We start from the raw sequence: 24,537 nt of genomic DNA, 5'->3' as shown, positions 1-24,537 counted from the left end.
ATAGACAATGGAATATTATGCAGCCATCAAAAAGAATGAAATCTTGCCATTTGCAACAACGTGGATGGAACTGGAGGGTATTATGCTGAGCGAAATAAGTCAAACAGAGAAAGACATGTATCGTATGACCTCACTGATATGAGGAATTCTTAATCTCAGGACACAAACTGAGGGTTGCTGGAGTGGTGGGGCGTGGGAGGGATGGGGTGGCTGGGTGATAGACATTGGGGAGGGTATGTGCTATGATAAGCGCTGTGAAGTGTACAAGACTGCTGAATCACAGATCTGTACCTCTGAAGCAAATAATACAACATATGTTAAAAAAAAAAAGAAGAAGAAGAAGAAGAAGAAGAAGAAGATGATGATAGCAGGAGGGGAAGAATGAAGGGGGTGGAAATCAGAGGGGGAGACGAACCATGAGACACTATGGACTCTGAAAAACAAACTGAGGGTTCTAGAGGGGAGGGGAGTGGGAGGATGGGTTAGCCTGGTGATGGGTATTAAAGAGGGCACGTTCTGCATGGAGCACTGGGTGTTATATGCAAACAATGAATCATGGAACACTACATCAAAAACTAATGATGTAATGTATGGTGATTAACATAACATAATAAAAAAAATTGTTGTAACTTTCAGCACATTATTCTCAAATCTGAAACATGGCAGCAGCTAAATAGCCTTTTGGAGACACATAAATGGGAATTCTTGTGTTCATCTGAATAGTATCACCAACTTCAAAGATAAGACAATAAGAACTGCATGTTGTTTGCCAACCATTACTAAGAGGAAAGAGAAAATACAACATCTGAATTTTGAGCTGAGTAGGTGAAAAATTGATTAGAATTACTGTAATAGTAATCATTAGATTCATCTATTGAGACTGTATTAATTTCCTATGGCTGCTATAACAAATTACCACAAACTCAATGGCTTAAAGCAACACAAAGTTATTACAGAGTCCTACAATCAAGATGCTAGCAGGGCTGTCTTCTTCTCTAGTTTCTAGGGAAGAATCTGTTTCCCTGTCTTTCCAGCTTCTAGAGGCTGCCTGCATTCCTTTGCTTGTGGCCCTATCCTCCATCTTCAAAGCCAGCAGCCTAGCATCTTTCAATTTCTGATTCTGACCCTCTTGTCCTCCTTTTATAAGGACCACTGGGAGCACACTGGCCCACTGAATAATCCAGGCTAATCTCCTCATTCCAAGTTCGTTGAGTTAATTACACCTGCAAAGTCTCTTTTCCTATACAAGAAACATATACACAGGTTCTGGAGATTAGGATGTGAATATCTCTGGTGGGCCATTATTCAGGCTACCACACTTACCTTGCAATTGTCACAAGAGTAGGTTTTGGTAAATTTTTCAGTAAATAATATACAGACTGAATAAGATACTCAATTTCTTGTTCTGTGCTGATATGGTGAGGAAGTTCTGAGTAATCACAGGTTAGACCAGCCTGGTGAACCTGAAAATAAGAAAATTAAAAATTACACTGTTAAGTCTTTATTGTTTTTAGAAGATTCTTTAACCATTAATGTCCTTGCTGACAAATCTTGTAATATTGTTGTGGACTGGGATTGTTTTCTTCCTTAGTAATATCTGTGCTACAGAAGTTCTCTATTCTTTAAAGTTTTGGAAGAACTGGCCTGTACAGCTGTTTGGGCCTGATGTCTTTTATAGGAATAATTCTTTTAACTACTTTTTAATTTTGTAATTATGAATTCAGTTTCTGTCTTTGAGTCTATTTTGATAATTCCTATTTTCTAGCAAATTATCCATTTCACCTAGATTCTAAAAGCGGATATAAAACTATACATATTCTCATCTTACCTCTTCTTTCAGCATATATATATATTTTTAGACACATGCATCTAATCTAGTACTATGTTCAAAGCTTCAGGAGGATATAAGGGAAAGTCTTTCTCCTGTTACCAGTTTCTTATGTATCCTTTATATGTACAATCACATACTACTGACATCTATAGATGTGTTTTAAATGTAAATGACTGGTGTTCCAGTCTTAGCACTCAACTATGCCTGAAAGTTAGAAGTGGCTCAAGGGCTAACATTTTACATCCTCTGCTTTGAAGTTTTGAAAAATGGAACTCAGTATGTCACTGTTTTGCCTAGTGTATACGAGTGCAAAGCATGGGAAAAAACCCTCATTAATCTATTTTATTGAAGGCTCTGGATACATATCAAAATTTTAACTAGGAACAATCAATGTAGGAAAATGACAGAATGTGCATGTTCTTTTCTTTTTTTAAAGATTTTATTTATTTATTTGACAGAGAGAGAGAGAGAACAAGCAGGCAGAGAGGCAGGCAGAGGGAGAGGGAGAAGCAGGCTCCCCGCTGAGCAGGGAGCCTGATTCAGGACTCGATTCCAGGACCCTGGGGTCATGACCTGAGCCGAAGGCCGGCTGAGCCACCCAGGCGCCCCTGTGCATGTTCTTTTCTATTGAAAGGATCAAAACACTTAGTGGTCTAATCCTGCAGCTATAGGCACATATTTGGTTCCATAATCTGCAATCAAGCCCATTCCATCCCTTCCTTCGTTCAGCAATATCTAAAACCCCATCTACCACTGGAAAATCCTGATGCAATGTAACATTTACAGCAGACCTGCATGAAGACACATTCAACAGTGTCATGCAAGCTGAAGCATTTTAAAATCCTAAGTATCTTCCAACTCTATCATTCTTAAAAACTGCCATTAAAAAAAAAAGTGGGTTTTGGACTAGCTCCAATTTAACCAAAATATTCTTTCGTATTTTTTTCTTATAAAGTTGGCATTAAATCAGTACATAAACTTCATTTCAAATAAGGAAGTCTGATTGTATTCCACAACTAAAGAAAACACTAGATCAAAAACACAATTTATTGAAGTCAAAGAAGCACCAGGAGTAAAAGAAGACTTGCAGGTCTCAGTTTTGGCACAAAATCTAAAAAGACACTTGAACTTCAAGTGGGAAAATTTATGCTTCAAAAACTGTGCAATGATACAAAAATAAAAGCAATTATCATTGAAGGTATCCACTTTTACCACAGCTTTCAGATCACTGTTGGCAAACAAAGTCAGTGATACAGCTAATACAGTTGAGACGCACTTGCCAGAGCATCTCAGCTTCTTTTGTCTTTCTCTTGGTTTTTACAATCAGGAAAGTCTTCAGAGAGAGGAAAGAAAGGAGGAGGAAGGGACTATGAAAACGAATTAATAAATAAGGGGCAACTTGAAAAACTGTATACTTTCTTTTCTCTGGCAAGGAGAGATCTGGCCATAAACAAAATAAAAACATACACAGCACTTTTGCTTCATACATAAAACTGGGAAAAACTCATTTTTTCTGGAAAACTTTTCTAGTATTCTGACTTCTAAAAAGTTATGTATTTTTTCAGGTCTTCTCATTTTAAAAAAATAATTCATTTACACTTTCCTGGAACACAAAAGAAAACCACTTTAACAAAAAGTACTTTTTCTACTCAGAAAAATGCCTTTCTATTTACTTTAATATAAAGTATTTACCATTTCATAGTCTGGTACTTCCATCCGTTTTTTCAAACTCTGTACAAGTGGAATTAGTGATTCCATTCTGGAAAAAAGTCACCCTTCAATTAAACATCACACTACCTCAACTACAATTATAGAAGCAAATGATCTATTACACTTAAAATTTACCTTTAACAATATGTTTCACATGATGTTTGAGAAATGAAAGATAAAGATATTCAAATATCATCTTAAAATATTAAGAAATAGATGTTCCCTGTTTTTTCTTACCTACAAGATTACAGATTGTGTTAAAGTTTGAAAATTAGCACTCAAAAAACTGAGATTTTCCTCTTCTTTAAAAATGGAAGCTCTACTGTGACTTTAAAAATTATTTTCATCAGCAAGAAAACTAAGTGCCTTTAGCACACAGTGATGAAAAAAGATAGTTTCCCAAAAGTTAAAAAAATTTCAGAACATATTTGACACACACAATTACAATTGGAAAAGTTCTATACCATTTAGTATACTAACTATAGTGCCTTTAAGTGATTTAATTTAGGTGGAACTCTTTGGAAGCCATGATTAATTAATTGATGGTTCTAGTATTTTGCCTCCCCCACCAATATCTACTCATCTGGTGGGAGGGGAAAAAAGAAAGAAAAAGGGAGGCATGGAGGCCTATCTATCCACTCATCCTGTTACTTCTTTCTTTTTATTAAAAACACTTTCTGGGCTTCTGGACCCTAATCACCTACCTCCTCTACTTCTTAATAGTGAAGACTCCTTCATGCTGAGGATCTGGCCCTTCAGGGGCATGGTAAGTTTGGGGAGACTTTTCTTGCTTGTCTCACCCACTTTTCCTTTGTGCTATTCTTTTTTCCCCCAATTCCAGCCACACTCTGGACTCTCTTCTGTTGTAGCCTCATTGTTTCTTCAAGTCTGTGAGAGAACCCCCTGCAGGTGATGAAGAGTTAACCAGGCATGCTCACAGGCACAGTGAGTTTCAGTGAAAGGTGGCCCCATCTATGGGCCAGATCGGGACCCCAAAGTTTTCATCTAAGTTTTAAGCTTGGCTTGAGATATCACAGAACCACAAAATAATAGGTACTTTTCAATATTTCTAGAAAGAAGCATATCCCATGAGTTATTTCTACATCTCCCTTTTCCATCATAATTTCAAAAAGGAGGGAATCGTTTTTCGAATTAGCACTCTATGCTGAAGAGGAAAAGCATGAACTGATGTTAAAGTGCCTGGTCAATATTTACTGATGTGATAAATATAATACCATGGTTTTCCTTAGTGATAATAAAGTTTTATATTTATATTTCAGGGATGTTTTTCAATATTTTATTTTTAAACAAAAATTACACTGAATATTTTGAATAGGTAATATACACACATAGCAAAAGATGTTTCTCTCTTACAACTTCATCTTTTAGCCATAGAATTCCTCTCCCCAGAGGCAATCTCAATTCCAGTTTCTTCTGTATTCTTCTAGATATCTGATGAATTATCTTAAATAACTATGACATAACAAGTCTTAGTGGCTCAAAGTACTACTATTCTAACTCTCTAATTTATGTTGCTGTCTTATGACTGATTTCTTATATTTACACTGTGGAGAATAATCTCAGTTTGTGGAAGACCAATTTGAAAATAAGCTACTTCTGGTTTCCTATGCTCATGTGGACAAAAAAGTTTGTGTCTGATGGTTCTATTTTAGTTTTCTGGCCTTTTGAGTTTATATGATTTAAAGAATTATTTCAAGTCTATTTCAGAGACTTAACATCACTAATCATCAGGGAAATGTAAACCAAAACCACAGTGAGAAATGACCTCACACCAGTCACAATGGCTAGAATCAAAGAACAAGAACTAAGAAGTGTTTGATGAGGATGTGGAGAAAAGGGAGCTTTGGTGTACTGCTGGTAAAAATGTAAACTGGTGCAGCCACTGGGAAAACAGTATGGAAGTTCCACAAAAATTAAAAATAGAAATATCATATGATCCAGTAATTTCACTGCTGGGTATCTGCCCAAAGAAAACAAAAACACCAATTTGAAAAGATATATGCATGCCTATCTTTACTACAGCATTATTTACCAAAGTCAAGATATGGAAGCAATCCAAGTGTCCACTGACAGATGAATGGATAAAGAAGGTGTGGTGTGTATATACAATGGAATATTACCCAGTCATAAAAAATAATGCAATCTTGGCATTCATGACAACATGGATGGACCTAGAGATTATTATGCTAAACAAAGTAAGTCAGATAACTACCACATGATTTCACTTGTGTATGGAGTCTAAAAATCAGAAGAGATGACAAAAAAAACAGAAACAGGCTCATAAATACAAAGAACTGATGGCTGCAAGAGCGGGTGGGGAGATAGGTGAAAAAAGTAAAGGGGATTAAGAGGTCCAAACTTCCAGTCATAAAATAAATAAATTGCGGGAATAAAAACTAAAGCATAGGGAATGTAGTCAATGATATCATAAAAACACTGTATAGTGACAGATGGTAACTACATTTACTGTGGTGAGCACTGTGTAATGTACAGAATATCAATTCATTATGTTGTACACCTGAGACTAATAGAATATAGTATGTCAACTACACTGCACTAGAAAAAAAATAGAATTAGTTTAGGGAAAAGTAACTATACTATTTATGTCAACATTCTTTCAAACTTGCTTTAATACTAAAGGCACTCTTCACCCCATCCTGTAAAATGACAGATGATCACGCCAAAAGAACTTTTCTCTCCATGTTTTCAAGGTAATGTTAATGCTGAGACAATCGGCCCAATAGAGGACCTGATGAAGAATCCAGCTTTCAAATCCTGCTCCCTCATGCCATGGGCAGCATGAGCTTCTACTCATAGTAGGGCTATCCTTAAAAGGAGGCAAGTTTTCACATCATAATTTACTTGTCTAGTCATTTACTTTTTTACTGATAGGTTAATTTTTTTTTTCTTATTCTACTTAGAATGGGGGCTGTCTTACCAATCTTTAATCTTCCCTAAGACCAGCACCACATCTTATATATCACAGAGGCAGTCACTGCACAACGATTAAGCACATACCCACTTACTATGTGATTTTGAGCAACTTTAACCTCTGTGCCTTAGTTTCCTCATGTATAAAATGAACATAATAACAATGAAGCCATCAGATTGTTGTAGGGAATAAATGAGATAAATGCAAAAGAAAAATCTTAGAATTGGGCACATATAAAACACTCAGTAAAGGCTAACCATTGTTAGTAAATTTGTGTTGGCACTTAACACTGATTATTCAAAAGTAATTTATCTAGCAAATTTAACAATATATCTAGGACTAAAATAGAGTTGGGGAAAAAATGTTTCAAGGTCTTACCCAGGGTTGGAAGCCCATTTCTGTACAGTTTCTTCATCATCACCATCACATAAATCAGCAAAAGCAGCTTCTAAATCTTCTAACTGATGAATTCGAGTATCAACACAATCTACCAAGTCTTCCTTTAAACACATTGAAAAGCCAAGATTATAATTATTCTTTGAAAAAATAAGTGAAATCCCATTGCAATGAAAATAGCAGTTCAATTAGTTAAAACCATGACTTCTTAAGTACTAACCATGGGCTTCCCCAGTAAACACACAGATTTTGGTTAGATGTTTGAGAGCACTCTAATGAGCTATGAGATATCATTAGATATGTGATAAATAGACAAAACCCAAAAGAAACAAATGAAGGATACCTCTGTCAGGTTGGTACCAGGTTTTTTAAACTGGTACAGCTCTTGTAAGATTTTGTACTCTTCCTGGAAAACAAAACAAAAATCCATATACTAGGAAAAAAACCAAGTTTTTTCTCAATGATATGCTTTAAGTAAAAAATGGCTATGATATAAGGAGAATATCTTAGATAATCCTTTAAAGATTAGTCTGTGAAAATCAGAGAAAATGTATAACTCAGATGTTATTGTAAACATTGTCATTGCTTTAGGGAACTCTATCCGACAAGAATGTATGAAAATTAGCTATGGAAAAAGACTTGATATGAAAGATTTCTAATAATATTCTACATTCTAAATGGATACATCCAAGGATCTAAACAGATTTTAGCTATGTATAGGAAATATACATGTCTTTAATAGCAACAACAAAAACTCTCCAAGTTCACTTTGCAGCCCTTTCCCTAGCCACTGAAGAGAACTCAGAAGTTCAAAGGCAATACTGGGGGCAGATACAATGAAGAATGATGCCTTCTAAGCACAGACTTTGCAGGAGAATGTCTCCCCTTTAGCATGCTAAATAGCCCCATTAGAGGTGGGTATGTCTGGTCCCAATAATCCCTTTTAGGAGTATGGGAAGAGTTTATATGCAAGAGCTGAAGTTCATTAAGCACAATGTTGTGCCACTACCCTCATCATAATAATCCTATGCATTGCGTGTGATTATTTTGATGTTATACTTGAAGAAACTGTGGATCAGAAAGGTTACGTAACTTTCCCAAAATCATACAGCTAATAAGCAGTAGAAGTAACAAACAGAACTTAACTTGCTCTGGACTTCTGCACATGCTCTTTAAAAAAAAGGATACAAAAATCTCCACTTCCCAGGTTTCCTAATAGCACTGGAAAAGGAGTAACTGCCATTAAGTTCCTTGTATAACTTTGTAGTAATTTTCATTAAAAATATTTGATGAGTATATTTGTAAAATAAATTCCTAAGGTCAGTTTCTTCAGCTTTCAGATATGCCTATTCAAGTTTTCTAAATAGTTCTAAGGTCATTTCATGATTCTAAGAACTTATGGTTATAACCACTGGCTCCATGTACAAGAGCAGGAAGAAATAGCAATTTTTCTCCCTTATTTGCAACTTGGGAGAGTACTCTAGGTCCCTCATTCTTGTTTCAGATTACACTAAATCCTCAAATCTTACCTATTTTTTAATCAATACCTATTTAGAGGTCTTTGATAAATCACAATGGCTTCCGATACATATGTGAATTAGGATCATAAAGTGCAACATCATTCTAATCAAACACTGAATTTAGGTAGAAAAAAGTTAATTTGAATCCCAAAAAGAATAGACTTGAACAGCCTCCCAAATCTTTTTTTTTTTTTTTTAAAGATTTTATTTATTTGAGAGAGAGAATGAGACAGAGAGAGAGAGCACGAGATGGGGGAGGGTCAGAGGGAGGAGCAGGTTCCCCGCCGAGCAGGGAACCCGATGCGGGACTCGATCCCAGGACTCCAGGATCATGACCTGAGCCGAAGGCAGTCGCTTAACCAACTGAGCCACCCAGGCGCCCCGCCTCCCAAATCTTAAAGTAAGCAGTTACTGTGTCATAAAATGCACCCAGGAATGCACACTTGGAGCATGAATTTATTGGTTTCTTAAATGTCCCATCTCAGATCTGTGCAGGCTAATACTGTCTGGCTTTCTGCATTTAAGATCTGATGAAGTACCCTAAGGATCACAGGCCTGAATCATTAGCTACAAATAGTACATGTGTAATCAGGCACCTCATGGTCCAGTGGAAAATTTGTCACACAGAACTTTATATATGTAGAATATCTCTGGAAAGATACACCAAGAAACTGGCCATGATGTTTGTTTCTGAGGTAACAAACTGAGGGAATGGGAATGGGGTGAGAAAGTGACATTCTTTAATGCATACGCTTTCTTGTACCATGGGATTTTAGTTTTTTCAACTACCCATGTACATATTACCCCAATTAATAAATACGAAATAATATATACTATCTAGAGCAGGGATCAGCAACCCACAACCCACAACTTGTTTTTGTATGGCCCTTGAGTTAAGAAAGGCACGTACATAATTCAATTTAAAAAACAGGTGCATATGATTTGAAAAGGTTTAACAACAACAAGGAACAATGTGTGATAGAAATCATTTGGGACCCCCAATAAAGTAATTATATCTGGCTGTTTGCAGAAAGTTTGCTGATCCCTGATCTAGAGAAATGTCATACAATTCTCAAGATCTACATTTCAAAAATACCACATTTACCTGAGTGAACATTTCTTTGAAGGGATTCTTGACTGAAAAGAAATCCAAGTCAATATCTAAAATAAATGCATCCCCTTTCTTCAAAATTTCCAGAATCTCCCCAGTGCTGACTGTAGTCTGACATTCTTGGCTTTCATAAGAACATGAACATGGTTGCTCTAGGCAAGTTTGGTCCCTCCTCTGTGTCACTGTGTCCTTTTCCAGTCCTTCTGAATAAGAGTCACACTTAGTAGAGGCAGTGTTTTCTGCGTCTTCCAGTGCTAGCTTTGGCTTCTTAGCAGAAGACACTGCATCATTTTCTTCTTGATTGTTACAGGGTTTATAAGGTTTTACCATAATTACATCCAATTGTAAAGGTTTTTGGTTCTCTAGCTGGTCTTCAGTTACATAAAGACCATCACTTAGAAAGTAATGATCTGTACTTGTAACCCTGGATTAGAGGAAAAAAACGATTTTAAAGACAAATGGACAAATTAGCTGACATTTCATATAGCATTTCTGAAGCACTGCAGAAATGTAACAAAGAACATATTTAACAAAAACTAAGAGTTCTCTTTACTTTCGTTAATTCCTGTTTTTCTACAGAAATAGCTTTCCCCCTAGTTTTAGCTGTGCACATAACTGCCCGAAGGAGACTGGACTTCATAGCTGATCTTGCGGCGAGGTGTGGCTATTTGACTAAGTCCTGGACTAAGGCTGTGAGTGGAAGAGAAGCATATATAACCTTGCTCCCCTCTACCTGCTGACTGGTGCATGAACATGCAAATGGCAAGCCCACCCTGGGCTATGAGGACAAAGGCAATGCTCTGGAGATGAAGCAAAAAGATAAAAGGAAATGGGGTTTCCAAACCTGTAAACTGCCACATAGGCCCTGGACTGTGTGTGGTAAACTCTAATAAAAGAAAGAAATAAATGATCCTCTTTCAGCTAGTGTTCTGAATCACTCTCATACCAGCAGCAACTTCATCCAAATAATCACTTAAGAGAAAAATTACATCTGGAAATAATTTCTCTTAACAAAAGCTCCCTCTGATGTGTTTCAAAGCTTTGCCAAACTCTGTATAACTGTAATATTTTAATATGGAAAACAACTTCAAAATATCTTATACACATGCAGAATGCATTTTACAAGTTACAGATTTCTGATTTTAGACATATCAGTATGTTCTTAGCTTTTCAACTATATTATGCCTTAGCAAGTACTTGGAATAGCAAAACTAAATGCTTCTTCCAGAGTCAGGCTCTATCCAACTAAAATAATGGTTAATATTTATTTCCTACCCACCTTCCTCCAGCTATACAGCCTTAAATTTAAAAAGCTATTAATTTTCCAAAATAAGACTAATGACATAATACAGCTAATATCCAGGCTTATTGTAAATTGTGCCATCCAAAGAATGACAAAGGCTGTATCCCCCAACCTAAATTCGTATTCTTCTTTAATAAAGGACTCTTCACTTTGTTCATATCTGTATAAACACATGCATCTCAGACTGCATACCTGAGTATGTGTCTCTTCTGCAAACTTCTACTTGCAGGATTAAGTAAAATCACCAGATAATCAAATTTTTCCTAATATTGTTATTATACATTGAGTTTCAAATGTCTGTTTCAGATTACTCAAAATTATCTGATTTTGCAGAAGCCTGTTAGAGGTCAACTTAGGTCTACTCACTGAAGTACTAAATAAAAGCACTATCATTCTCTCACATATACCAGTATTATATATAATATTTATTCTATGTGGAGTCCTATTTATTTATTTAGTATATTTATTTATTTAGTATAACATCCTCAATAAATATAATTTTCATGGATACACAACAAAGTTATTTGTGCAATTGATAAGAACACACAACAAAACCTAACAGTATCATTAAGGATAAATCAGAAATAAAAAGTATCACTTTCAATGAGAAAGACTGTATTTCATTTTCAATGTATTACCATTTTATTCCATTCTCCTTCACCTTTGAGAAAGTTATGGTTTCACTGCTTAAAACATTCATCCCATCACAAAAGAATGTAGAAAGTCAAGAACACGATGATATTTCTAAAGATAATTACAGTATTGCAATATCCATAAAACATTGGTTAAAGAGCTTATATAACAAAACCAGCTGCACATGTAACTCAAGTCAAAGAATGCTGTAACTTTAATTATCTAAAGCTAATCATATTACTAAAACTAAAACCCCAAATCTACTTTTTAGTCATTGGAGTTACCAAAAAAAAATCTGAAATGAGGTAATTTTGCTTTTTCACTGCTAATTGTTAAATTCAGCAGACAATAATTAGATTGTAAGGAAATAGTAAAATGCATCATTAGATAAATAGATAAGGTACTTCATTTAATGGAATTAGTCATCAATGGAACCAGAATTCCAGAAGATGAAGATCCTATTATTCAAAACCAATGTGACCAGCAACAAAATATAAATGGTATGTGAAGAAGGTCAAGGCACTTGAAAACTTGTTCCTGGTGTTTTGAGAGCTCTTTAAAAGAGCTGAGGCTTAATCAGAGCCCATTTGCATGTAGACAACTTATGAGTTATTATGGGGATTCAAAATAAGATAAAAGAAGCATTCATTCCCTCTTATACTCATAAATATGAGGAAATTACCTGATTGTTGTGGTAGAAGTGTCTCTGCCTACTAAAAAGTGATGTTGGCCCTCTCTGATTTGCTGAGCCCATGTGGGATGAAGCCACAGCACATGAGAAAAATGGCCAGCATAAACTGCAGGCATAATCCAATTCTCAATACTTAATTCTCTGAAAAAGAAATAGAAAGCATGGAAACTACTAGTGAGTGGCTTTTCCCCAATGTAATTTCACCCAGAACAAGAGTTTAACAATTTTCCTGATGGCATTAAGGCATCATTTCCCCTTTTCATTGTATTGACATTTGCACTGATGGTGCAAAACAATGGTGGGTTGGTATCCTAAGACTAATCAAGGCGATGGCACCAACTCTACTAGTAGTCACTGTATTCTTCACTACCAAGCACCACTGCCCCCTCCCAAAGCCAGTTTCATGTAAAAAGGTCCTTCATAATTTTATTAAACCTTGATCCTGAGTATACATTTTAAATATTCTGGGTGGCAAAATGAGAAATGCACAAAAAGTACTCCTGCTACTACATACTTTGAAGTACAACGGTTGTCTCAAGGAAAAACACTTGTGATTCAATTGAAAGCTGAACACCATTTTTCTTGAAAGAAAGAGTGATCAACATACAATGGTTATTCAGACTTAAATCTGAATTGTTGGATTCTACATTCGAATTAAGCTTTAAAAAACCACTACTTGTTAGTTTTGGTATGCTACTGAATATTCATAATTATCTGAAAAGGCTATGAAAATACTTTCTAAATTTTCTTCATTTACTTCCACCAAAACAACATATGGCAACAGACTGAATGTGGAAGCAGATATAAGAATCTAGCTGTCTCCTATAAAGACAAGTATCAAAGAGATGTGCAAAAACTTAAACATTGTTACTCTTCTTACTATATTTTTGCTTTGGAAAATATATTTTTCATAAAAATATATTTATGCTAACATATTGAAGTCTCTTTTGAAATAAATTAATATTTTAAACATTTCTCAGTTTTAATTTCAAATATGGTAAATGTGAATAGATACAACTCACACTTAGAAAAATGCTCAGTAATTTTTAAGGGTGTACAGGAATTCTCAGACTAAAAAGTTTAAGAATTATTATTCTATATACAATCTGCATACTTGTTTCATAATTCCTTTCAATTTCTAAAATATAAAACCTCTAAATATAAAAGAGAGTAACAACAATGGTAGAGCTACCACATTTCTTTAGAAATTAGTTCTCTAAAATGGGGTTCTAGAAAAGGTCAACTGAAAGAAACGTAGTAGGCTAAAGTTAATTCATGCTAGCATCTATCTTTTAATTTTATATTATAAAGAAAAATTACTGCTATGTATGTAATTTTTTACATTGTATGACTAGGCTACATCCTAACAAATGCATACATAATGAGACAGTGGCAGAATTTCAGAGAACTTTATGACAGAAGAGAGTCTAGTAAGTCTTTATTTAGAAATATATTATATATGGCCCTTCTAGGGGAAAGTAGTACAAATTTAGAGGTTGGAAGGACTCAATACTGGAAGGAAGGATATACAAATTAAAGATGTGTTGCCTATACAACCATTGAACAACGTGTTTAAAACACATTTTCTTGCGCCTTAGTATCCAGACTTTTAAAGGGGAGAGGATGGGAGAACTGGCTTAGGTAACTTCTAAAGTCTCTTCTACCTCTAAAATTCTATATTCTAAAGCTGAGGTTGGCAAACATTGGCTAAGCCACTTGTTTTTGTAAATAAAGTTTTATTGGAACATAGCCACAGCCATTTGTTACACAATGTCCATGGTTGCTTTCCTACTATAAGGGCAGAGATAAGTAGTTGCAACAGAGACCATACAGTGAGCAAACTTAAGATACTTACTATCTGGCTCTTGAAGAAAAAGTCTGTCAACACTTGCTCTAAATAAAATAAAAAAGGCAAACAAAACAAAAACAAAACTCATGAGCTCAGCAAAGTCTATTTCCCTTGTTTATCATGTACTGCAAATTGTATTTCAAACACATAAAAGATCATTAAGAGGGATGCCTGGCTGGCTCAGTTGGTGGAGCATGTGGCTCTTGATCTCAGGGTCTTGAGTTTGAGCCCCACATCGGGGGCAGAGTCTACTTTAAAAAAAAAAATCATTAACAAAAACCACGTATTACCCGAAAAGTGTTTCCTTGTCAAACACTGTGTCAGCTGGCATATTCACAGGAATAAGGAGGTCTGGATGTGAATCAAAATGCACAAAACTTATGTTACTGGCAGGAAGATGCTTTGAGCCAATGGCCCGGTATATATAAGGCAGGACCTGTAAAAAACACAGGCACACATTCGGAATTAGCACTGCAATCATGAGCATATGCTCAGCTGCAGCCTGAAAAACAATGCTTAACATAACTACACATAATTTGAAGCACGCCGAGTTGCTAAAAAGTAGGAAAATATAAAATTTGTTCACTGTAGATGGGTTTAGATAGCGTTCCCAAGCTTTATTTTTTCCTCAGAAGTTCCAGCTTGCACCTCCAAAGGCTTTAATGGGCGTCTCTTGCTGCCATCTTGCCCCATCACAAACTCAAAAGATAACGTGGGTAAACAGACAAGGATTGGCTCTCAGGAAAACACTGGTAGTTAATACACATTCTGTCATAAGGATGTGTTCAAGCTACCTTGGGTCTTCTGGCCTTTTCCACACCTTAGGATGATGGAGCTAGGCTAGGCGGTCTCTACGGTTCCTGTCCTGTTAGAGTCCCTGTAGTTCTAGGTTTAATACTGAATTTGAAAACACCGCTTAACCCGCCCTTGTGCTTCTTTCTCAGGCCCATACACACTACCTCTAGGTCCTGGGAAACTCAACTTCCTTTCTCCATCCATAAATCCGGAATCATCCGCTCCCCCTTTCATAACCAGAGACCTTCCAAGGCCTATTAATTAAAAAAAAGAAAAAAAAAGTCTCGAATCCACGGGCCTCCCTTCCAGAAGACTAGATTAAGGCACCGTTTTAGCTACTCCAAAGTAGCACTGCCATAAAAATAGGAAATATCGTTCGTGTTTATAAAAGCAGGGCTCGCTGTAAAAAGATTTCTGTACACGCTAAGCACACAATACCAACAGCCCTGAGTGCTACGATGACACTCCCTATACCACAGACCGCAGCCCACATTCTTTACAAAAAGCTTCCCACCTACACACAGCCGTGCCGTGACGGAGACGCCGGGGAAAGCTGGAAGGCTGCGTCATCCTGCAGGTTAGGGACACGGGGCTCTGCAGTGAGAAAGCTCAGGTTCGAATCCCGACGCCGCCAGTTGTTGGTGTGGGATTCTGGGCAAACCGTGAAAGGTTAAATGAGTTGCCCGACGCATAGTAAGCGATTCAATAAACGTCAGCGCCTAGTCTCCCAAGTTAGTCGTTCCGGTGCTTTTCCCCACAGCAATGGAACTCGCGCGGATAACAAATTCTGCTTATCTCTGGCCTTCATGCGGAGGCTCCGCAACCTCCTTGGCCCTCGCGTGATATTGCCCCAGGATCAAGCAGCCGCCGGCTCACCTCCTGGTGATCCTCCACGACCCACACTGGGAGCTTGGGGTAGCGCCGGAGGCGACCGCGCTCTCTCACAGAGTCGCCCATGCTTTTCCCGCGCGGCAGCATCCCAGCGAGCCGCAGTCGCGAGGCTAGGACCCCGGAACGCCGGAGGGGCAGCCCCACAGCCCCTCCCGGGTGGAAACGCGCGCTCACCCGGTTGCGGTTCCTCATTGGAAGATGTAGAGGGCAGGGGGCGGGCGCCGGGGCGTTCTACGAAGGCTATTGGCTTGTGTGTCCATCGCTCTCATTGACGCGCCAATCACCGAGCACAAGGCGCTGTGGCCAGCCCAAGAGCTTTCCCTGTCGCGGTCCAGCTTTTTCAGGTTTGCTTTTTAATTTTCTCGGTTTCCTGTTCCGGAGGCGCGGGTGGCGCTATGGTCTTGGCGGCTGCAGAATAAGCCTGGCTTTGCTTTGACGGCAACCTCGCGGCCCGAGAACCTTTTGTAGGTAAAAAGGGCAACTTGCGGGTGTTGGAACAGGGAGCCTTTCCGAGTGTCCGGTTTAAACGGGTCTGGAGTCCGGGGCTGGGGCGAGAGGCGCTTTCGAGTTAAGGTTGGGCAGTCTCTCTTCAGATCTGCAGCTAAGGGTAAAAAAGCGACCCTAGGCCCGAATCCCGCAAACAAATAGAAGTGAAAAATGCGGCCTTTCATTCATTTATGGAGCGCATGCGGTGGTCCAGGCCTGGGGCCGCCCGGGTCTCGGAGCGGAGGGAGACCGTGAGCCCCTGGGGCTCACAGTCTGGCGGGAGATGCAAACAGGAAAAGACGCAATTACAACTCCGCTGGACGAAGGTGACTGGCTTGGGGATGCAAGTGAGGGAAAGGGTGTTGTTCTTAATAACGTGGGCACAGTTTGCAACTCTTTCAACATAGACTGATGTTCCTGGACGTTTTAACTATGCGAGACAGCTCTCTCGGTTTCCCTGCTTCCAAACAGCAACCTAGGAGTAGACAGACGCAGAAAATAAGTACTTTTCCAGTTGCAGTGAATTCCTTGACTTTTGATTTTGAATTAAAGTTTGCATCCATAACACAGTCTGACTATGCCTTCGATATGTCAGTTTCATAATCAGTGTTTCCAGATACTCTCTCTGTAGAAACATCCATGAGGATCTAATCCCGAAAGTTCAACTATTACACACTCTACAAGTGTTAGTGATCCTGTTTCCCACTTCTAGGTTCAGCACACTCCTTTGTGTTCCCCTAGACCCTGTGCATACCTCTTTTCCCTTGTTTATTGCCTTATTTATTTATTTTTTTTAAAAGGTATTTTTTTTAAAGTGAATTCAGAGCTTGAGTCTTGCTGGCTATGTGTCTTACTCAACTTTGAGTCCACAGGGCCTGCGACTTGTATAGGCTCATTGAATATCGCATGAATCTGTGAAAAGGCCTACTCTTTGTCTGGTTTTGATAATGCAAATATGTCATGGATATATGTGAAAGGGAAGTGTACAGTAGCAACATAGAAACATATGCCATTGATGAGATAGTAAACATTTATTGACCACCTACTATGTGCAGGATGTTCTGCCAGGGGCTGTGAAGGATACAGAAATGACTATGAATCAACCCATGTCCTCAAGGAGCTAATAATCTAGTGGAGGAGTTAGAAATGTGCACACATGACTATAATATGAGACAGTCTCTGGTAAGTGCTGTAAAAGAAGTAAGTAAGTCTAGTGGGAATGGGATTACTTTCTAAAGGGAACTAGGAAAGGCTTCACAGAAGAGGTGGCATTTGACATAGGTAGATGAAAGTCTGGGCAGATTCATAGAGCAGGGGATTTTAGAAGAGCGGGAGCAAAGAGCAAGCTGGGTGATAGTACCTGGTACGTTAGGCAACTGGGAAAATCTGGGGTTATAGGTACTTCATAGGGAAGGTGATGGAGGATAAGCCTAGAAGAAGTTGGGTCCAGGTTGTAGAAGGCCTTAATTGCCAAGCATGGAGTTTGAATTAGATTCTGTTGGCTATGAGCCATGAGTAGCCTGTGGTGGCAAGATCAACTGTGTAGGTCATAGGTTTATCATGAAGGCTTAGACTGAATGATAATCATAAATCAGATATTATTTGATGCCTGCTAGTTATTAAGCACAGTGATTGATACAGCTAGATAATCTGACATTATTTTCTTGAACCTTTGTAAAAATCTACCTTAAGCCTATTGGTAAAACTTTTAGTTAGATAGACTTTAGGAAGATGCTTCTACATTAAAGTTTTTTGTATTTAATATTTATTTGAGTTTTTAAAATATTTGCTGAAGCTTAAATATTTGGAAAGTCATTCACGTTCACAGCATTCTTCAATGGAAAGCTGAGGATGAAATCAAGGATACCTGTTGTGTTTACAAATTATATTTGAATTTGATTGCTAGTCTCATTGTGATAAGGACATCTTCAAAGTTAGTTGTAAACTTTAATTTGGGAAACATACTCTTAATTTTGTCAGTATGCTCAATGCATTGGAGAATGCAAAATCAGTGTTAAGATGATTGCAGACATTAGCAGTTTGGGAAACATTTTTATGCCTATTTTATTCTTTCTGTCCTCTAGCGCTTATATTTTCTGTGGAAGATGTGACATATCCAGACAGTACGTCATGATGCAAGGCAATACGTGGTGAGTGGTGTGACAGTAATGGTGGGAGTTTTGGGAGAGCAGAGAGAAGAGCAAACACTGGCACTGGGCCCTGGAGAGTGGGAAGGATTTTGATACGTGCGGAGAGGAGGAAGTATGTTCACGTGGGGCATGTACATGGCTAGGAACACAGTCCAGAGCCCTGTCCTGGTGGAGCTTATATTTCTGAGGTGCAGCCAAACGTGAAAGTTGGAAGGAGGTAATTAGTTGGTGAATTGTGATTACTGTAGGACCTGCCAAGAAGCAGCATGGAGTGTGAGAGAGGGAACCTGACAAAGGCCTGGTGGGCGGTAATAGTGATTGTAGAAAGGCCAGCAAGGGTGTTATCATTGTAGCCAGGGAAGAAATGATGGTGTGAAGTAGATGAACTCAGGAAATATTTATATGAAGCAGAAGTGATGGGAATTTAAAATAAATTTTTGGCTAGGGCGCCTGGGTGGCTCAGTTGGTTAAGCGACTGCCTTTGGCTCAGGTCATGATCCTGGAGTCCCGGGATCGAGTCCCGCATCGGGCTCCCTGCTCAGCGGGGAGTCTGCTTCTCCCTCTGACCCTCCCCCCTCTCATGTGCTTGCTCTCTCTCATTCTCTCTCTCAAATAAAAAAAAATAAATAAATAAATTTTTGGCTAAAAGGGATAAGGGAGGAAAAGTTACCAGATAATTCCCTGGTGTATGATTTGAGGACCAATAAATGCTATTATCTATCGAGATAGGAAACGCGAAAAGAGCCAGTGGTATTGTCTTGGAGGGGAGGGTTATTAATTCCTTTTAGGACCTGTTATGTTGCATTTGTGGAATCTCTGCTGAGTGTGGAGGAAGGTGAAGACAGGAAGATGCTGGTGCAGATGTAGAGAATGTGGGGTGTGGGTAGGATGACATGGCAAGGATCAGATTTTTGGGGAGCCTGAGCACGGACAACAGCAAATGATTGAACAGTGGGATGTTGAGTTCATTCTGGAGGAGGAGCAGCTTTAGGGAGCGACAGAAGCCAGGGACTGACACAGGGGAAGAGGAGTTTATTGGCCATGAGGAGTTTGAGGTATTACAGAGAATGGCAACATCAGACAGGTGGAATAATCCAGTGGCTGAAGGGGTCTGTCAGTTGCTCTTAAAGATGGTAAGGTGTTTGCGAAACCCTGTTTATGGTGAGTTTTTGGTTCTTTTTTCTTTTTCTCTTTTTCTTTCCTCCTGCAAAGTCATAGAATGTCGTTCCACCCAGGGCGAGGGTGTCCCCGAGGGCGGGGAGGACATGGAGCCAGACCCTCAGCCCCAGCCTTCAGGCCCCAAAATCTGAGACTACTTCACCCTCAGCAGCCTCCTGTGCAATATCAATACGAACCTCCAAGTGCCCCTTCCACCACATTCTCGAACTCTCCAGCCCCCAATTTTCTGCCTCCACGACCAGACTTTGTCCCCTTCCCTCCTCCCATGCCTCCATCAGCCCAAGGCCCTCTTCCTCCCTGCCCTATACGGCCCCCCTTCCCAAACCACCAGATGAGGCCCCCCTTCCCCGTGCCTCCTTGTTTTCCCCCTATGCCACCTCCGATGCCCTGTCCTAATAACCCCCCAGTCCCTGGAGCACCTCCTGGACAAGGCACTTTCCCCTTCATGATGCCCCCTCCTTCCATGCCCCACCCCCCACCCCCTCCTGTCATGCCACAGCAGGTCAATTATCAGTACCCTCCAGGATACTCACACCATAATTTCCCACCTCCCAATTTTAATAACTTCCAGAACAACCCCAGTTCTTTCCCGCCCAGTGCTAATAACAGCAGTAGTCCTCATTTTAGGCACCTCCCTCCATACCCACTCCCCAAGGCTCCCAGCGAGAGAAGATCCCCGGAAAGGCTCAAACACTACGAGGATCACAGGCACCGGGATCACAGTCATGGGCGAGGCGAGAGGCATCGGTCCCTGGATCGGCGGGAACGAGGCCGAAGTCCTGACAGGAGAAGACAAGACAGCCGCTACAGATCAGATTATGACCGAGGGAGAACGCCCTCCCGTCACCGGAGCTATGAGCGCAGCAGGTAAAGCACACGTTTTTAATGAACTGCAGAGGTCCAGACACGGGCCATCTGGGTTTCTCAGAAAACCAAACCAAAACGGTCCCGCAGTGCATTTTGATTTATAAAGGGAAGAAAGCGTGTTTGGGACTGTTTTGAAGAGGAAGAGACAACTGACAAGTAATTAATGTTAGAAAAGCCACTTTTGAAAAGCATTTCAAAATTATGAATGTAGATTCATTGCAATGAGTGTAAGCTCATTACTCTGCATAATACAGCTGACATTTAATGGTGCTCTAATGAAAGTTCACATACTGCTTTTTCGTGTGTTTTCTGCATTATCATATTTACTTTTGTTCAGTATGATCACCGTATCAGGTTAAAGCACCTGAGTTCTTTTGGAATTGATCTGTGTATGCTATCAGTTGAACTAGTTAAGCAGAATTTGCTTTCTGGTTTTTAGGATAAGTGGAAGTTTATTGTACATAGTTGCCTTCTTGCTCAGTTTCCTTGTAAAGTGCAATAACATTGGTTACACATCAAAGTTTTCAAAATAGTTTTTAACTTGATTTTGTTGCATTGAAATGTATTCATATTGAAGAAAGTTGTGTTTGAAAAATACTGCTTCATTCCAAATTACATTTGTTTTTTTTTTCAAGAGACCAAATATTTGTACCAGATATACATAAGAAAGTAAGGTTTCCAGCAGGCATTTCTAAACTGGGACTCATAGATGGGTTTATAGAAATGCTCTGAAGTTATATGCAGAGTTTTATGTGTATGCATGCTTTTCTGTAAGTAAATTGGTACCTTTCAGCAGAATCTCAAGACTTTTCTCCAAAAGTCTAAGAACCAGTGGTTTAGATGGAAAAATAAAACTGTGTAGATAACAGCCGTACCAAAGAATTTGTACCTTCAGTGAACTCTTCGTATTGTTGAAGCTTTCTGTTTGTCGAGCTAGTAGTGCTGCTTCTCTTTCTGTCCGCTGTGGTGTGTTTACCTTCATTGTCCTATGGAACTTTTGTGCTAAAAGGGTTTGAGTGCCCCAAACCAGGTCACTTCACTATGTGCGTTTGTAGAGAGCTGGTCTTGGCTCCTGTGGAATCAGTTCACTTCTTGGTTTCCACGTTTTTCACATGGCTCTTGGTTTTCATGTTCATGACTGAACATTTTGCCAGTTAATGGTGGTGGTCATTCTTAGTCCTGAACAGAGTGATTAGTACTTGGAAGGTTTGGAAGCAAAATGTGTTGTTTCCTCTTCCCGATGCCCAGTGGCAGGTAGAAGGGAACTTGTTTCCTGCAGAAATGAGTGATTCCTGGTGGGCCAGAGCTGGTTGAGAGTTGATAGACTCTAAAAAATCTTTTCAGCGTGAGTTACTGTTTTTGGTCAATTTTGTCCTTAATTATTATCTGAGGGACTAATTGGCAGAGGCCTATGATAGTGTATTTGATAACTTTATGGTGAAAATCTAAACTGGAAAGTGTTAATAGTTGTCTTTAGACTTTGAAATGATCATTAATAATCCTGTTTCTAGGGAAACACTTCGCTCCGAACTCAACATTCTAGATGGGCATTTTTTTTTTCCATTTTGGGGTGCTGTAGTTAAGTTTTTAGGACTCTGCTATAAAAATCCTAAATTCTTGCATCAGGCTTAAACTTGGAGCTATGTGTTTCTTTAAAGAACCTTATGTCCTGTCAACTGAGGATCTCTACTGGTAAGTGAAATCAGGTGCCATTAATCTGCGTTATCCTAAACCACAACTCCTTCACATAGTAAAGATCTGCTTAGGCAGTTAGCTCATCTTTCTACATGCCTTTATTTCTGTTGGAGTCGTCTTGTAATGCACTTGGGGTGTTTGCCCTGGAGCTGCCTTTGTGTCACGGCCACGTGATAGTAGGCTCCCTTTGAGGTCTTAGGTAGAGTGTCAGTCATCTGTCTTATAAGGAATGTCTCTGTGAAATAGAAATCGGGCATGGGATGTCCTAGCATAATTTCTAGAAGTATATTGGAGAAAACCAAAACTTCACAAATTTGTGCATTAGATTGTGTTAAATTTATGCAAATTCTGTAGTCTGTCCTCTGGCTACTTCTGCCCTCCTTCTTAGGGTAAGTCAGTCTATCCTTTTTCAGATCCCATCTTCTTCTTTTTCTTCTCTAAAATATGGTTGAATACTGATTACCAGATTGTTTTAGGACGAACTATTTCTAGAGGAAGTTTTTGAAGAAGTGGATATGTGTATTTGTTACCAGGAAAGATCAGGGTTAGTCTGGGGAATGGGAAAAGAAACAATCTCATGCAGTGCACTGAGCATGCTCTTCTGCAGTCTGGTGGGGACAGTGCACTGAATGGTGCTAAAGCACAATAATCCCCATAGCTGTCCTGGTGAGTACAACGTGTAGCCATCAGAGAGCTGGTATTATGTACTAAGGAATATCTTAATGCTTGCAGACAACGAAGAGTCTTTGGAAAAACAACCCAAACATTGTTTTTCTTGCTTTAAATGGGTTCATTAAACAATGTTACTAATGTGCTTTATATCCAGATTGGCCTTTTCAATTCATACCCACTCCGAGGTAGCAATCATCATCAGAAGTGTCATTCTCAAATGCAAAATTCTATTGCCCACATGTTAAAATACAAATAAAAAATTCGGGATGTCCTCTCAATAGAGTTTTTATTAGCAAATACAGGCGATTATTCTTTTCAGCCGCCATGCTATTACACGTTACATTTTATCTGTCATGTGGTACCACTCACTATTTGGGATTTTACTGCTTAAAAGTAAGCTGTAATTTCATTTATTAATTTTTTTAAAGGAATCTGTACACCCAGTGTGGGGCTCAAACTCACAACCCCGAGAGCAGGAGTTGCATGTTCTACCGACTGAGCCAGCCAGGGGCCCCAGTAAACTAATTTTAGAAGTGTATCAAATAAAGAATGTAGAATCCCAAGCTCTGGCTACTTTATTTTGGACAGCTGGTGTATACCTGAGGCTTATACATATGTTAAGAGGAATCTTTCCTGAGGAGGGGTGATCTTTAAGTGAAAAAACAATTTCTGTTTTAATAATCTAAACAGTCACATTTCTCGATCATTTTTGTAAGTTTTGATTTTCAGTGTATTTACATTTCTTCTGTTTGGCTATTGGTTGGGGGATGTTTTTGAATTCAGACATTTTTATGGTCTTCTAGCTGGACTCAGGCTAATATAACATTTTTTTTTTCTATTCTAAGATTGGATGGTTATTTCCCTTAGATTTAGTTCTGATTTAAACATACTAGAGTTCCAAGTTTTGTTCCAGATCTTCATTATACTTATTAAATAGACTCAGAAGTTATTATTATTATCATTATTAAATTCCCATTTTACATTGAAAGGTTTTAAAATCCTTCATTCTATTTTACGTTGCATAAACCCAATGTCTCCATTAGGAGTTGTTTCCAGATGAAAACAGCATTTCAAGGTAAAGTGACTTACAATCTCATGGCAGTCAGCAATACCTAGAACTACCACTCAGGCCTCTAACCTGTAAGAGTTTAGAACTCTTTAATTGTAGAACCTTATCTTAATTTTCACAATAAAAGCTTTAATTTACATTTATTTGATGGATGAAATTGGGAGTTTTCTAGAAATCACTAGGTAGTAGAATCCTTTAAAGTTTTCCCTGTAGGCTAAACAATTGAGGATTGGCTGGTTGGAACATCTGGAGAGAAGATTATCATAAATCCCTTTGCTGCTTAGCATCAAGTATGACTTCTTTCTTTGAAGAAAACAACAAAAAATGTCCAAGTTAGTTAACTTCTGTAAAGTGAAAAGCTCCTTTATCCTTTAATAAATGATGAATAAAAATGTCCCATGGAGAATAGAGCCTGAAAAATTTGTAGGTGAGGTCCATTTATTTAGAAGATGAATTCAGTGAAAAGAGATGGTGTTTTTGAGTCTTTCTGTTGAAAACAGCTCTGTGTCTTAATTCCTTTAAGAGAGCGGGAACGGGAGAGACACAGGCACCGGGACAGCCGAAGATCACCATCTCTGGAAAGGTCCTACAAAAAAGAGTATAAGAGATCTGGAAGGTAAGCAAGGAGTTGACACTGAAAGAAGTCCTAGATCTCCTTGAATTGAGGTTTTGTGCTTATGCATAATAATCACCAAGTCTTCAAACTAGCCTAAGAGTCTATCCAAAATGCCCTGTG

The 24,537-nt window shown here is 38.8% G+C and overlaps 2 protein-coding genes across 10 annotated transcripts in view; one reads left to right on the top strand and one right to left on the bottom strand.

Annotated features, from left to right (window-relative positions):
- The window catches only part of C7H5orf22 (chromosome 7 C5orf22 homolog), a 20,646-nt gene extending 4,786 nt beyond the window's left edge, over positions 1 to 15,860 (bottom strand). The window contains exons 1-8 of one of the 2 annotated variants that reach the window (XM_006748619.3): positions 15,669 to 15,860; positions 14,288 to 14,433; positions 12,140 to 12,289; positions 9,516 to 9,945; positions 7,234 to 7,296; positions 6,873 to 6,994; positions 3,524 to 3,590; positions 1,324 to 1,463 (exon numbers count right to left, since the gene is read on the bottom strand). In XM_006748619.3, the coding sequence (XP_006748682.1) occupies positions 1,324 to 1,463; positions 3,524 to 3,590; positions 6,873 to 6,994; positions 7,234 to 7,296; positions 9,516 to 9,945; positions 12,140 to 12,289; positions 14,288 to 14,433; positions 15,669 to 15,770 (1,220 nt within the window). In that variant the 5' untranslated portion in view covers positions 15,771 to 15,860. The other variant, XM_081825943.1, reaches the window with a different exon arrangement.
- Positions 15,861 to 15,996: 136 nt separating this feature from the next.
- DROSHA (drosha ribonuclease III) overlaps positions 15,997 to 24,537 on the top strand; it is a 117,706-nt gene continuing 109,165 nt past the window's right edge. For 3 of the 8 annotated variants that reach the window (XM_081825941.1, XM_081825939.1, XM_081825935.1), the window contains exons 1-5: positions 16,007 to 16,151; positions 17,225 to 17,351; positions 18,254 to 18,319; positions 19,532 to 20,365; positions 24,325 to 24,417. In XM_081825941.1, the coding sequence (XP_081682067.1) occupies positions 18,300 to 18,319; positions 19,532 to 20,365; positions 24,325 to 24,417 (947 nt within the window). In that variant the 5' untranslated portion in view covers positions 16,007 to 16,151; positions 17,225 to 17,351; positions 18,254 to 18,299. Of the gene's footprint in view, positions 16,152 to 17,224; positions 17,352 to 18,253; positions 18,320 to 19,531; positions 20,366 to 24,324; positions 24,418 to 24,537 lie in introns of all 8 variants that reach the window. The other 5 variants (XM_081825942.1, XM_081825940.1, XM_081825936.1 and 2 more) reach the window with 4 other exon arrangements.

Source organism: Leptonychotes weddellii, chromosome 7 (genome assembly GCF_054177405.1).
Source record: "Leptonychotes weddellii isolate Sample4059 chromosome 7, ASM5417740v2, whole genome shotgun sequence".
Classification (NCBI taxonomy): domain Eukaryota; kingdom Metazoa; phylum Chordata; class Mammalia; order Carnivora; family Phocidae; genus Leptonychotes; species Leptonychotes weddellii.
The sequence above is the reverse complement of the archived record's forward strand: the minus strand, read 5'-3'. Positions and strand labels throughout refer to the sequence as shown.